Source organism: Terrapene carolina, unplaced genomic scaffold, assembly GCF_002925995.2.
Source record: "Terrapene carolina triunguis isolate 2854851 unplaced genomic scaffold, T_m_triunguis-2.0 Scaffold89, whole genome shotgun sequence".
Classification (NCBI taxonomy): domain Eukaryota; kingdom Metazoa; phylum Chordata; order Testudines; family Emydidae; genus Terrapene; species Terrapene triunguis.
Window position 1 is genome coordinate 29,627,230 of NW_020664440.1, and position 15,199 is coordinate 29,642,428.

The following is a 15,199-nucleotide window of genomic DNA, read 5'->3' on the forward strand; positions in this document are numbered from 1 at the left end:
AGAACACACTGCTCCCAGAGATCTGCGCTCGCTCCTGGATAGCCCGGGACACAGGTGATCTAGAACACACTGCTCCCCGCTCCCCAGAGAGCTGTGCTCACTCCCAGCTAATCTGGGCCACAGGTGAGCCAGTGCTCACTAGATCTTGGTCACCCACTGAGCTGCAGTCTAAGACAGCAGCAAGCCTCTTTGTAGGCATTATTCCCTAACGTCCTGCTCTTGGAAGGGGCTCTATTGAGGCTTTAAAGCAAAAGGCTTTTCCTCCAGCAACCATCTGTCATCCCCACCTCCATCTGGGGTTGGGGTACAGCCAAGGATTTAGGGATAGCTTGGGCTAAACAGCGCAGAGAGAAACAGGAGGGGATCAGCGCCGCTCTCCACTCATGGCCACAGGGATGCCTCCACCAGCCAATGTGGAGACTCTAAGTGGATGAAATGGTGCAAACCTCATCGGGACTAGTCAGCGAGGGCATCCCTTCTGTGCTGGCTCGCGAGCCTGGACAAGGCACGTCTCTCTTCAGAGCTCCAGAGAAAAGCAGTCAGGGCACCAAAAGGCATAGGTGCATGCCCTGATACTGCACCAGAAGCCCAATGCGTTACCCACTATGCCACAATGCCCTTCCCATAGGAGAGCTCCCCTCTGCACATCCCATAAGCCACTTCTCAACACACAGCTGCTCCCCAGGGTCAGGCATGAGGCTTTGTGCTTAGACTATAACCTCTCTGGGGCAGGGACTGTGTCCATCATGAGTTTGTACGGTGCCTGGCGCAGTAGGACTCTGACCTACCAGAGTCCCCTACAGGACACCATAGTAAACAATAAGGCAGTGAGCAGCTGGCCTGGTTGCCAGGGATGCCAGGAAAGAGAGCTCCAGCACCCCCTCCAGCCTCAGCTCCACCCCAACAGGGCTGGGGTCGGGCCCAGTGCACCAAACTGCCTTGCGACTTGGAAGCACACTGGGCAGGGAGGGGTTAAACGAAGCGCTGGCACCCATGCAGGAGGCCTAGGGCTGAGCTCACCCTCACCCACAAGACACCCCCTCCCCAGGATGTGCCCAAAGCAGAGCCCAGAGCCTACGAGCTGGAGAGGCTGATTCTGGAGGTGGGCGCAGCTCTGTGCTGGTTGCCAGGGATGCGACGGTTGCTATGGCTGGCTTTAGAATGGGGGGGAGGGATTCCTCTGCAGGGTGCTCTGGCTTCCTGGGGGTAGGCGCCACATGCTTATGCCTTGGGCTGGAGAATCCGGGGACCAACGTTCATAGGGGCAGGAGATGGCAGGGATCACTCCTCCATAGCTGGCCAGGTGCATTATGGGGCAGCACACAGCTCACCTGGGCCACATGCCTGGTCTCACATGGCAGGAGGCTGGGGGGTGGCTGGAAAGCTCCTGAGCACACGTCTCCCAGCTCCCTTTATTCAAGCCTGGCTGGGGAAAGCCTCCGCTGTACCTAGGGCTGGCATTCCTCTGGCAACAGGGCCCATCCAGCGAGGGGCTCCACATTCTCCACTCCAGCGGGACCCAGCCCACGGCAGGGGGCTTGGTATAACCAGAGGTGGTGCTGGGAAGTGGAATGAAGGCCTGATGAAGATAAGGGAGACCTACATCTCGGTGGGGAGGGACACACCAGGGGGTAGTGGGGGTCACTGAGGTAAGGTGGCTCCAGGAGATGCATCCTGACATGGGGGGAAATGGGATAGAAGAGGCCTCATGGTTCAGGCCCCACGCCAGTCCCTCCCTGGGTGTTCACATGCCCTGAAAGCTGCAGCGGCTGCCAGCTCAGCCGCTTTGCTCAGGCTCTGTTGACAAGGCTGCATCAGCGGCTGCCAAGCCATGCAGGGCTGCTGGTGTCAGGCTCTGAGTCAAACAGGACACGGAGTAGTCTGGGCACAGAGTGCTCCACCTCCCGCATGGCCTTCTGGTGACCCATGCGGGTGGAGGATTGGCGACAGCCTTGGCCATTTGGAGCCTGACTCCTGCAGGAGCTGGGGGTTATCTGCCAAGCAGGCAAGAGGAGCAGTCACACCCCAGAGCACACTGAAGGGATCCGCTAGCATAGGCTCCCTGCCCCACTCACTTCCCACAAGCAGAGCTGTATTCCTTTGGGAGGGGGGGGGGGAGAAAACGGGCACAGGGTCAAGCTCCCGGGGCGGGACATTCTGTGCCCATGGACATTCACACCCCCCCACACCACTCTAGGGACCCCATTAATGACACATCATGACCCCCCTGGCGCCATGGCAAGGCTGACTGACCTCCAGCCCTCAGCAGGATGGAGCATTGGGTGCCCCATTGCTTAGCTTTGACCTCATGGGGCACAGCTCAGTGGTGTCACTCAGCCAGTACTTCACGAAGGTAGGCAACATGTAGTCTCTCCCATTCTACTTAGGCAGAGCAGGTCGGAGCTGGGAGTAAAACCCAGGAGTCCTGGCTCCCAGCCACCCCCCTGTAACCCACTAGACCCCACTCCCGTCCCAGAGCTGGGGACAGAACCCAGGAGCACTAGCTCCCAAGTCCAATAGTTAGAGCAGAAGCACAACACACCCTGCCAGTTATGCTGGCAAACTGAACCCTTGGAACTTGGTTGTGCTATCCCAGGGACCCCCACGCTCCCAATCCCCCATGCAGGCAGGTGGTTGGACAGTGCAGGGCTCAGAACACAGCACGAGCAGCTGGGCAGAGAATTTACTCTGTTTAATTCAGAGCAACACCATGACAGTGAAGGGGGTGCTAGGGGGGAGGCAGTACTTAGAGCACCTCCTGCTGTCAGGGAGCTATGCCCACAGTCTGAACATAGCAGAGGCAGGACCCTTACCTTCTGCAGGCTTGATGAGTTGAGCTGCGTCTTGTCAATGATTTTCACAGCCACCTGGATGGGGAGAGAGAGGAGCTCAGTTATCTCTCCCATAGTGTTGGGCAAGCTGGAGCAGAACATGCCTGAGGGAGAATCCTAGGCAGGTGCAAACAAGGATGGAGGCCCCGACAATCCTCAGGCTGGCTGTTCGCTGCTGCCTCTGCCGCCCCGGTTAACGACAATGCGTCTCTGTTCCGCCGAGCTCCCCAGCGGGCCCAGCACAGGGTTGGCAGCAGGCCAGCGGGCAATTTACAGCCTTGGGAAAACTCAAGATTATAGGCCAGTGTGTGTCAGACCGACTGTGGGGGCGGTTCTTCATCCTGTCTCGAGGACTTGAACCAATCGGGTGCGAAGCAGTGACTGTGTCACACTGAAACACGTGGCAGGTTCCTGGAGTCGGACAGGGAACCTGCAGTGAAAGGTGTTCAACTTGGATCCTTTTGAGAGAGCCAAATGAAGAGCCCAGACTTGCTGGCTAATCTCACAGGTGGCAGAGAGCTAGCACAGCAGCAGGTTCCGCGAGCAGCGTGCGGCAGAGGGCTCCAAAGAGGCTAGCGAGCTGGGCTGGGATTAGCCGGCTTGGGCCAGTAACCCACAACAGGGGGATGGCACTCAGTGAGGATGGTGAGGAAGGTATTTCCACCTTCCCTCAGGTACCCAAGCTTGGCTCTCACTGCTTGACAGGCCCTTGTTGCCCCACCGGTCACTCCTGCCAAGGCTTTGTCCACGTACACACTCCCCAACTTGCACTCATCCCCTGCGTGGAGCCTTAGACCCATTTAGAAACGGCTGAAGCTAGATCACTCTAAGGCAACCTGGTGCATACATAAGCACTGAGACAGAACCCCCACCACCACCCCCAAGACCCAGCAGGACCAGGAAAGGCAAGACACGTGGAAGAGTTTCAGCAGGTATCACCCTCGGTCATGATGCTAATCTGGAGTCCTGGGCCTTGGCAGAGGACAGATGTTGTTCAAACACTTCCTCATGGGCACTAAGCCCTATGGCTTCTAAAGTCTTTACAGCAAACACACCACTGGCTACGAGCTGGCCAGTGCGAGCCACTGACTACAGCAGCTCCACTGCAAGCCAGCATGTCGGGAAAATACAAGTCTCCCAAAAGGGAGCTATAGCTCCCTGAGCCCCATTGAACTATGATCCAGCGAAGGGACAGCCAGCTACCACTTCAGCCAACCAGGACCCCCAGGGTAATGCAATCCCCCTTTTCCTCCAGCAAACCTACCCCAACACTTCATCCTCCCTTGGATCCTAAACCCTCTGCTGCGTGCAAAGCAGGGAGGAATAGCTTGCTGCCTCCTCTCCCCACCCCCCTCACAGCCAGGGACACACACAATAGCAGAGCCTCAGTGCAGCTGTAAAAACCCAGCTAGCCTAGCAGCACCACAGCCCGCAGCCCTGCCAGGCCCCTTTAACTCTTCCCCGAGACCAGAGTTCAGTGGAGACACTGAAAGGGCTGGAGGGGTTAGGTGGAGAGCCAACAGGCTAAGCCAGGGCTGGACAGGGGCAACAGTTGTTTGAGCACGGGTGTTGAAGGGCATTATGGCAAAGGGAGAGAGGGTCAAATGATGGGTCAGATGTGAGGGGGTTAAAACAGACCAAAGAAGAGGCTAAAACCTGCTGGAAGCCAGATCTGTTGGGCTGTGATACTCTCCCAGGGGACGTAGTGGGAGCCCCGTGGGTCAGGACACTTAGACAAGGCATTGGGGACGATCCTGCGCTGACTCCCAGGGATGGATGTGGCTCATAAGGGGGATTCCAGCTAGGTCTCACAGCACTGACCTGCAGTGCTGACCTGGATCAATCCCTCCCACCAGTCTGGACAGGGGTTAATGCTGGGAGGCAGCATGTGCTGAAGTAGGACAGAGGGAGGGCTCTTCAGAGCCAGGGGAGCACGCCTTCCTGGCTTCCACGCTTGCACTTGGGCCCATCAATCAGAATGAGAAAACCCCTCCTCTTCCTGCAGTCCCCCCTCCAGGAACTATTCCCCCTCCCCCTAGTGGAAGCCCCTTAGTGCCCCTCACACAGACCCTACTCTGGTAGCTGGAAGGGGCAGGTAAGCTAGGCTGGTGTTAACTGAGCGCCAAACCCAGTGCTCTGGGCTGCAGCATAGGCAGGGGCAGGCTGCAAACACAGATGCCCTCCAAGGGCAGCCTCAGCAGTGACAACGCTACAAGAGCTGTTGGGAAACAGGCGCAGGCTTCAGGCTGGAGATAACCGGCTTCTTCAGCCTGTGCAAACACCAGGGCCCTGTGAACAAACCGGTATTTCCACACTGCCGCCAAGGCTTATTTACAGCCTACAGAGCTGGGGGGCGGGGTAGGACGCTCACCCAACGCCCTGAGCCCATGGGAAACTGAATCCAGCTGATCCACCACTCTGGTATTTCACATCCTCCTGGGAGTCTGAAGAGGAAAATGCCCCCATCTGACTGGCTGCCCTTTCCTCTTCCCGCCATCCTGAAGAGGGGCAGCCAAGCAGAGCTGCTGTATGAGGGGCAGGGGGGGAAGCAGAACCACCCATGAGCTGCTGGGTTCTGTTCGCTCCCTATCCTGGGAAAAACATGGTGGGACGGGGCCTGCTCTGTTCCTGTGAAAAATACACGTGTGCCCAACCAATGAACACCCACACACCTCCCCAAAGAAGAGGAAACAATGGCACCTGCCCTGGCTCCTGGTGTGGAGCGCTGCCTGGCTGAGCTGCTCTCGGGGGCGGGGCCCCAGCCTCTCAAGGAGCCAAGAGCCGTCTGGATCACTCTCCAGTTTGTTTGCCCCACTCTGCCCCCAGGGCCCTTCCCGAGGCTGGACAGCCCCTTCAGCAGTGCAGCCTGCAGGGCCTGTCCTAGAGGGGCGGGATGGGAAAGCCAAGCAGACACAAGGCTGGGTTCTTCCACCCTCCTGCAGCCCTTCGGAGCAGAGCAGGATTCTAGCACATTCCTACAAGCACACAAGGCTTTAAGGCAGTGGGATAAACCTGCCTGGCCCCTGGTTAGGATTCAGGGCTGCCTCTGTAACGGCCCAAGCGGCTGCAGCAGAGCCACGTGCTGAGGTGCATCTGTTGCCATCTGCTCCGGGGAGTGGGAGCCTGGGCTGGGCGCCTGGTAGCTTGGCAACGAACGGTACTTGGCATTTCCGAGTGCACACGCTTGTTCTGGGTTGGAGGCCTCACAGACTTGCAAAGTGCTCCAAGCAGGAGGGAGCACAACATGGTGGCTCAAGTGCAGGGCTGAGAGGGCACGTCTACACTGCAGTTAGCCACCCTTGGCTGGCCTGTGCCAGCTGACTTAGCTTGGGCTAATAAGCTGATTAAATGCAGTGTAGATGTTCGGGCTCTGACCTCTGGGACCCTCCCATCCCACAGAGAGCCCAGACTACAGCCTGAGTCTGAACGTCTACACCGCAATTAAACAGCCCCTTAGCCTGAGCCCTGCATGGGCCAGCTGCGGGTTTTTAACTGCAGTGTAGACATACCGGTGAGTCAGGAGACCCAGGTTCTGCCTCCCCTGGTACTTCAGCTTACCCATTTGCCAGAGGGGGCAACCCCCCCCCGGATGTGGCACAGACTCTGCGCGGCAGCACATCAGACCCTGGAGAAAGGCCCCTGGGGCTTTTACAAAGAAGGAAATGGAAGCAGAGATGGAAGGGACTTGCCCAGGGTCACACAGTAACAAGGCCAGATGCTGAGATTCCCCTTGGCTCTAGCCACTAGGCTTGGGGTCATAACAAAATAGTCAACAGAGGGGACCAAGCCTTAGAGAGATTGTCACATGGACACTCCATCATCGCAAAGCACATCCCCCTCCCCCGGCAACGCCGCCCTGGCCTGGGAACATCTGCCCTGGCCTCTATCCTGCATCCCAGCCTGTGGGCTTGGCCTCACACCCTTTCCATTTAGGTGCTGCTCCCACTCCTCCCTACCTGACAGATCTCACCTCTTTCCCCGTCAGGACGTGGCGCGCCAACTTGACCTTGGCGAAGTTGCCCTTGCCGATGGTCTTGAGCAAGCGGTAGTTCCCAATGTGCGGCTGCTCATCGGTGGAGGTGGCAGAGTTGCGGCCCCGCAGCATGTTGGATTTGCTGCTGGCCTTGGACTCTGTGTGGCCCAGCGCCGGCTGTGGAGACAAACACAAACAACTTAGGCTAGGGAAAGCCACCAGAGGGTCATGCCCTTCCCCCCACCATCCCCTTGTGCTCAGCCCCAGTGCCGAACTGAGGCTCGGTGTCCCCACCCTGGCGTGCTCTGCGGGGCCCACTCTGGTATTCAGCTTCTCACCCTGACTGGCGGGATAGAGCCCTCAGGAGACGGGTTAAACCTTTTTGGGCCCTGCCTAAGCTCCAGCAAGCGTTGCCCAGCCCCTTCTTCACTGCAGGGGTGGGGATCAGCCACCATTGCCCAGCCTCACTGGGTTTGAGCCCCAATTCCACTGGCCTCGTCTCCACTCCATGCACATGTCAGGCTATGCCATGATGCAAAAGGGGACTCCCTTCCTGATCTCTACTGGGAACCAGGCAGTGCATGAGATGGGAAGACCCTTGCCCCAGCATGTGTTAACTAGGAAGTGGCCCCAAATTCATTCAGGCCCTTTTAAAAGGGATGCACTATGGGATTCAGCATAGGAGGGGGTGAAAGCCAAGCCCAAATGCAAGGTCACCAGGGATCATGAGGAACGACATGCTACTAACCCCTCACCCACCTGCACACAGAGACCACGGCAAACACACCAGTCAATCTGGTTGGCTGGCAGTAGCCTCAACACGCCTGGAGCGCAGGTCCAGCCCACACTTGCCCGAGAGGAAAGGGATCAACAGATTTCATTGCCACTAGAGCCCACCTAGGATTTGGCTGGGGCTGGGGCTGCTGTATGCCCTCTATGTAGCCTCTTGCTAGAAAGCATTTCACACTGCTTTGTGGAGGAGCAGGAGCCAGATGGAAAGAGCAGCATTCTCCTGCAGTCATGGGACACAGATGGGGCAGGGACACCCCTCCACTAGGTAGAACAACCCTGCAAACCCCCAAGTGCAGTCCTCCATCCCCTAATGAGGGAAGCAGAGTCCCACCACCCACACTGCTTTGTTATTTGAGGAGGGCTCAGTCCTGGGCGAATGGGAGGGATTCTCTGGTCTGTGTTATACAGGAGGTCAGATCAGTTAATCTAACAGGCCCTTCCAGCTTTAAGAGCTCTGCATCGCCGCAAACTCTTTACGATGGAGATCCTGGCACCAGCCCCATACCTGTAATGCACAATGCTGAGTGTGGATTCCTGGGTAATGCTCTACCCAGGAAGGAAAAGCAAACCCAACCCGCAGTGGGCTATCTTCCTTCCTGACGCCAGGGGAGGGGACAGCTTAACCCAGCACATGTAAGACTCACCACAGATCAGTGGCTAAAGATATCAAGTGTGTATCTCGGTGGGGTGGATTCTGCCACTACCCTCCTAGACAAATGATCCAGTAATAGCTTCTGCCTCCATTAAGCCTCAGAGCCCCCCTTCCCCCCACCCGGGTATTTCCATTTTGCAGGTTGGGGATCCCGAGGGACAAATACATCTGTGCAATACCAGCATGGTGTGTGAAATTTCAGCTCCAGCACCTGTCTCAGAGTTGGTATGAACGTTATCTCCACTTTACAAAGGGGAACTGAGGCAGAAAAGATGTGATTTGCCCAAGGTCGCACAGCAGGATAGTGACTGAGCTAGGAACAGAACCCAGGAGTCTGGACTTCCAGCTCTCCTCCCTCTAACCCAGTCAGCCCCGCTTCCCTCCCAGAGCTGGGTATAGAACCCAGGAGTCCTGACTCCCAGTCCTCCACTCTAATGAGGAGGGCCTGGGTTACATCTCTGGCTCTGACTCCCACCCTGCACAATCTAGACACAGGAATCATTAAATTGCATCCTACGTGTTTCCAGGGAAAATAGAAAAGGCAGAGCTGGGGAGATGAATGGGGAGAAGAGGTTCAAGTCCAGCACTGCTCCTATCCACGCCCCAAGCTAACAGCCACACCTGTTCCCTTACTGCGGGTGTCCAGCCAGGCACTCATGTAACATAAGTGCAAAGGAGGAAGAGATCAGAGGAAGCTGCCAAGAAAGCTAAAGTTAAAGGCCCACCTGTGCCAAAAGTTAACTTAACCCTTTGGAGGTCAGGCAGGTGCAGTGCCTGGCACAGCTGCCCTTGCTCTCTGTAAATCAATTACAGGGCTCCCCTGAGAGATCATTTCCTCTCCACATTCATGGCAATAGGATCCCTGCTAGGCAACTCAGGAGGGGAGTGGCAAAGCCTGACACTTCCACAGGCTCTTTCTGACGCAGTCTGGGAGCTACCAGCTCAGACCCAGGCAGCCTGGCTAGCACTTCCCAGAGCAATGAGCATGTTTTGGGGTTACACAATGAAGTGTCTTCCAGTAAAGCCTCCAGAAGCCAAAGGTTTCCCTGACACTGGAATTGCAGCCACACAGTACCAGGCTCTCCCCCTCCCCCTCGCCCCTTCACTAGAAACCAGCCTCACGGAGGATTAGGCACATGCACTGCTATGAGTTCAGACATGACCTCCCCGCGCCCTAATACGCTCACACAGAGTCAGAAACATGGCTGGGTTATAGCAGCTATGGGGAACTGGATGGAAACTGAAGACACTAGGTTTTCTATTCCTGGCTCTGCCACTGACCTGATGTACTACTCCCATCTGCTCTGTGCCTCAGTTCACCCTCCCATCCTTTGTCTATTCTGATAATGAGCTCTCTCGGGTAGGGACTGCCTGGACTGTGTTGAACATAACATAAGAACGGCCATACTGGGTCAGACCAATGGCCTACCTAGCCCAGTATCCTGTCTTCCGACAGTGGCCAATGCCAGGTGCTTCAGAGGGAATGAACAGAACAGGGGAATCATCGACTGATCCATCCCGTTGTCCACTTCCAGCTTCTGGTAGTTAGAGGCTTAGGACACCCAGTGTGTGGGGTTGCATCCCCGACCATCTTGGCTAATAGCGATCAATGGACCTGTCCTGCATGAACTTACCTAATTCTTTTTTGAATCCTGTTATGGTTTTGGCCTTCACAACATCCACTGGTAATAGTGTTCCACTGATGGACGGTGCATTGTGTGAAGTAGTACTTCCTTTTGTTTGTTTTTAATTTGCTGCCCATTAATTTCATGTGGTGACCCCTGGTTCTTGTGTTATGGGAAGGGGTAAATAACACTTCCTTATTTACTTTCTCCAATCATTCATGATTTTATACACCTCTATCATATTCCCCTCTAGCTGTCTCTTTTCCAAGCTGAACAGTACCAGTCTTTTTAATCTCTCCTCAAATTGAAGTGGTTTCGTCCCCACAATCATTTTGGCCTCTCTCTCTACCTTTTCCAATTCCTATATATCTTTTTTAAGATGGGGCGACCAGAGCTGCACACAGTATTCAAGGTGTGGGCGTACCATGGATTTATATAGCGGCATTCCTTTCCTAATGGTTCTTAACATTCTGTTAGCTTTTTTGATTGCTGCTGCACATTGAGCAGATATTTTCAGAGAACTATTCACAATGACTCCAAGATCTCTTTCTTGAGTGGTAACAGCTAATTTAGACCCCATCATTTTGTATGTATAGTTGGGATTATGTTTTCCAATGTGGTATTACTTTGCATTTATCAACATTGAATTTCATCTGCCATTTTGTTGCCCAGTCAGTTTCCTGAGATCCCTTTGTAACTCTTTGCAGTCTGCTTTAGACTTAACTATGTTGAGTAATTTTGTATCATCTGCAAATTTTGCCACCTCACCGTTTACCCCTTTTTCCAGATCATCTATGAAAATGTTGAATAAGACTTGTCCCAGTACAGATCCCTGGGGGACACGGCTATCTCTCTCCATTGTGAAAATTGACCATTTATTCCTACCCTTCGTTTCCTGTCTTTTAACCAATTACTGATCCAGGAGAGGACCTTCCCTCTTATCCCATGACTGTTTACTTTGCTTAAGAGTTTTGGTGACAGACCTTGTCAAAGGCTTTCTGAAAGTCCAAGTACACTATATCCACTGGATCACCCGTGTCCACATGCTTGTTGATCCCAAGAATTCTAATAGATTGGTGAGGCATGATTTTCCTTTACAAAAGCCATGTTGACTCTGTTGTATTTGTGCAGGCGCTGAGGCATTGCTGTAATGCAAATTCTGAGGGCCATTGTGATTCAGGATTCCTGGCTGAGGTGGAGGAGTTTCAGGCCACATTTTGAGGAAGTCTGAAGTAAGGCTGTGAATCCAGTCACCATGATTTTGAAGGGTCAGTTCAGTAGAGGCGGTTTCTATCTAGGGATGTCCCAGTGTTTAGAGCTCTAGCCAGCAAAGCACTCCTTGTGTGGACCCAGCTTATACCAACAGAGTTGCACTTTCATCAGTCTATCTAGCTTATTCCAGTCCCCCTCCCACCCATGAAACAACAGTTCTGGTTAAGCCCTATTTGCCAGCACAGCTCTGTGGCTGTGGCTTGCACCTCTTCACACCCCTGACCAACAGAACTGTGCCAGCAGCAGCCCTTAGTGTAGTTCTGGCCTCAGGAGACCCAGGTTCAAGTTCCTACTCTGCCACAGACTCCCAGTATGACCCTGGGCAAGTCACTTAGAAGCACCTGAAGTCCTGTTTTCAAAGTGGCCCCTAAGTGCCTGAGTCCAAGGCCTATTCTACACACAGGTTTTATGCTGATATAACAGTGTCAGTTGGGGTGCGTGTGATTACCAATATAATTCTACCAGTACAAGCCCTGGTGTGGATGCAGTTATATTGATACAAAGGTGCCTTTATACCAGTGTAGCTTATTTCTCTTCCTGGATGGAAACAGCTGCACTGGTATAAAGCACCTTTATAGTGCTATAACTGTCTCTATGTAATGTATTTATATGGCCTCCATCACCGCAGTACCAGGTGCCTCACAATCTAACGCATTTCCCTCCCAACCCTCCTGTGAGGCAGGGCAGTGCTGTTATCTCCACTGTACAGATGGGGAACTGAGGCACAGAGAGACATAGCGACCAGCCCAAAGGTCACCCAGGAAGCCTGTGGCAGAGCAGGGAACTGAACCCAGGTCTCAAGTCCTAGGCCAGTGCCCTATCCACTGGACCATCCTGCCTCCCGAGGTGCAAAGCAGTCACAAAGGGAACCACACTGGCGATCTTCTGATCCACCATACTCACCAGGCCTCGTGATTCCATCACCTCCACCAGCAGGGCTGGTCAGCTCTAATGAGAGCGGGGTAGTTAAACCATTTCAAATTGTGTATAGAAAAGGCCTTAGGTGCTTGTGAATATTTTTACCCAAAGTCCCATTTTCAAAAGTGACTGGCGCAGGTAGGAGCCTAACACTGTGTCTACTCTGCGCCACAGTGCGGGCTACAGGGTGTGAATCGCAGAACACACCAGAGCATCTCTCAGTAACTGCCCTGCATGGATGCAGGTGGTGCGAATTAAATGGTATCCTGTTCGTGTTAACGTTGTCCTCTTTCAGATAGGACTACGTTACCGTGAACTAGATACCTTTTCATTCACGCCGGCAGTGTCCACATAGGGCAGTTAGTGTGAGACGCTTGGGTGCGCTCTGCGATTCACACCCTGCGGCACAGTGTAGACAAGCCCTAAATCTCACTGGAAGTCAATGAGATTTAGGAGCCAGTGTTCCTGAGACCATTTTGAAAAGGGACGTAAGCACTTTTGAACACTACCTATGGGCTTTGTGCCCTAATTGCCCATCTGTAAAATGGGAGAAGAGCACTGGCCTGCCCAGCAAAGGTATTGGGAGGCACTTGGATCCTATGGTGATGGGTTCCAGGTAAGTGCCTTAAACAGACAGATCTATGTTGTTATAAGCTCCTGTCTTAGGGGAACCTGCTGGCAACTGCATATTCCCATCGGCATGGCTTGATCTTGCATCCTAGTTGGGACAGGCAAGGGTGTTGTTTGTATTTCAGTAGGACCTACAGACATCAAGGAATTGGCTCTTCTAGTGGCCACTGGGATTTTGGGAAGGGGAGGGCGGCACTGCAGTGTTTGAATTGTCAGACTGGCATCTGCTGTAGAAAGGGCAATGGTAGGAGAAGCCTTTGCCTGGAGCAGCACAGAGAAGCCTGGCAGGGAAGGGAGGGGTATGTGGGCAATACGCTGGAGCCGATGCTGCCACGATACGCTTTAATTGTGCTGCCTGTAGGATTGCTAGCCATGAGCCCAGTGCAAAACCTTCCCGGAATCCCCTCAATCAGCAGGGTTAAGGGTATTCCTCCAGCTGGTCCATCTGGAATAGCTCAGCTCCTCAACCCCACGGAGCCGATCGCGAACAAGCACTACTGCTAGCGGCAATCCCCAGCCAGCCCCAAGATCAGGCTCCTGCAAGAGAGACAGAACTCATCTAACCCAGGAAACAGCTGCTGTTTAATTAGCCAGGCAAAGGTTTGCAAACAGACAGAACAGGGCCCATCAGCTGCAGAGTTCTCTCCAACCTTCCCTCACCTGAGGTGCAGATGGAGGCTGCTCCAGACACCCCCGTGGCAGGGAACAGATCCTGCTCTGGGGGGAAGAGCACAGCTTGTGGAGAAGCTTGGAAGAAACACTGCAAGCCCAAAGGGTTTGGCAATACCATCTGAAGTCCTCAGCACTAACAAGCGGGCCAGAGGGCCCACCCACAGAGCCGCCTCACTGGGCGCGGGGAAGGGGGGGGCGGGAGACGGACGGACGACAGCCAGCAGGAGTAACCTCTACACACACTCTCAATTGTTATTGGTATTGCAGGCATGCCTAGGAGCCCCAGGTCACGGACAGGATTCCACTGTGCTATGTGTGTACGGAGACAGAACAAAGACACCGTCCCTGCCCCACACAGCGTTCAGACTCAGTATAAGAAGGGGCAATTACTTTAATTTCATCATTGAGGCCTGTATCTCTGTAGTATGTGAGTGCCTCACAATCATTTATGGACTCACTCCTCTGGTGGGATAGGGAAGGGTTACCCCCATTTTACCTGTGGGGGGGAAACTGAGGCAACAACGCACCTTAGCTCTTTGGTGCAGGGTTTGTACAGCACCTAGCACAATGGGGGTCGTGCTGGTCTGCGACAGGAGCTCCTTGGCCACTACGGTAATACAAAGAAATACAGGGAGTCTGTGGCTGAACCAAGAATGGAACCCAGCTGTCCTGAGCTCCAGCCCAGCCCCCTGCCCACTAGACTACTGTTCCTACCCCAGACTGGGAAGGAGGGGAGTGAGATTCTTCTCAAGTCCAGAACAATCAACTGAAGTGAAGTTCGCTTTGGGTACAGAGTTGCTACTGGACTTAAAAAAAATAATCACATTAGGCCTCCTCCAAACGGTACCCAAGGGCAATCAGACTTGTTTCAGCTCTGCATCTACTGTGGACGTTTTCCTCAGCGGCCACTCCCCGAACAAATAACTAGCCAGCAACACCAAGCTCAGGGCAGCAGGGTCAGACTAGGATACAAGCCCCCAAAACGCCTCTTTGGCCACACAACACTGCCCACTAACGATCTAGCGCTCAAAGGTCTTGGAGAGAGCAGAAATGCAGCTGTTTGTCTACAGGGGCACCCAAATCAGGGGAGGTAAGATACAGATGGAAATGAAAGTCCCCTTTGCCCCTAGGGGTTTGGAAGCCAGGTACTGCTCCGTGCCCCCATTCGACCCAGGGATGCCGGCTCCACAGTGTGAAAACAGTCTGAGAACATTTGTTTAGACAGCAACACACCCTTCCCTCTGGGTTCCTGCACCGCTCGGGTCTGGCTCTTCAAGGACATTGTGGGCCTTGGCTCTCCAGGCTCCGCCTCCACAGGTGAGCCACTATGCTAACGGCACCAAGGAGCTGCTGCATTGCTCATCTATAATTCATGCCCTGACAGGGAAGGAGGGAGGGGGAATGCCAAGCAGAGGGAAAGCCAGAGAGAACCTTAACCCCTCTGTGCCAGGCGTGGATGTGCTTTCACTAGGCATGGACAGCGGGTGCACAACCATCACCTGCACAGGCTGCAAGGTCTAAAGCTTGGCCAGGCCAGTTATTTGGGTGGACGACTGCAGGGGGTTGTGGGTGACTTTCCCCATCTCAGGACTCGGCACGAGGCATCAGCACAGCATTCGGGGACAAAGCCCTGCCTGAGACGCTGTCTTCCCAAAGAGGCCTAAGATTGTGAGCAGATCAGGCTGCCAATCGTGGAAGATCGCATGCCACTTTCTATGAGGATAGGGGTGTTGAGTCAACCCGAACCCAGCTCGACCTCCTGAACTCCCCTGCAGTTTGCTGGGAACAGTGTCCCTCTTCCCCATCATGAAGCGATTGTACAGCACTGCTGGGA

The 15,199-nt window shown here is 54.3% G+C and overlaps 1 protein-coding gene across 6 annotated transcripts in view; it reads right to left on the reverse strand.

The window, feature by feature from the left end:
• The window catches only part of MARK2 (microtubule affinity regulating kinase 2), a 100,702-nt gene that overhangs the window by 19,794 nt on the left and 65,709 nt on the right, over positions 1-15,199 (reverse strand). For all 6 annotated transcript variants that reach the window (XM_024213607.2, XM_024213606.2, XM_024213604.2 and 3 more), the window contains exons 2-3: positions 6,802-6,981; positions 2,814-2,867 (exon numbers count right to left, since the gene is read on the reverse strand). In XM_024213607.2, coding sequence (XP_024069375.1) covers positions 2,814-2,867; positions 6,802-6,981 — 234 coding nt within the window. The remainder of the gene's footprint in view (positions 1-2,813; positions 2,868-6,801; positions 6,982-15,199) is intronic.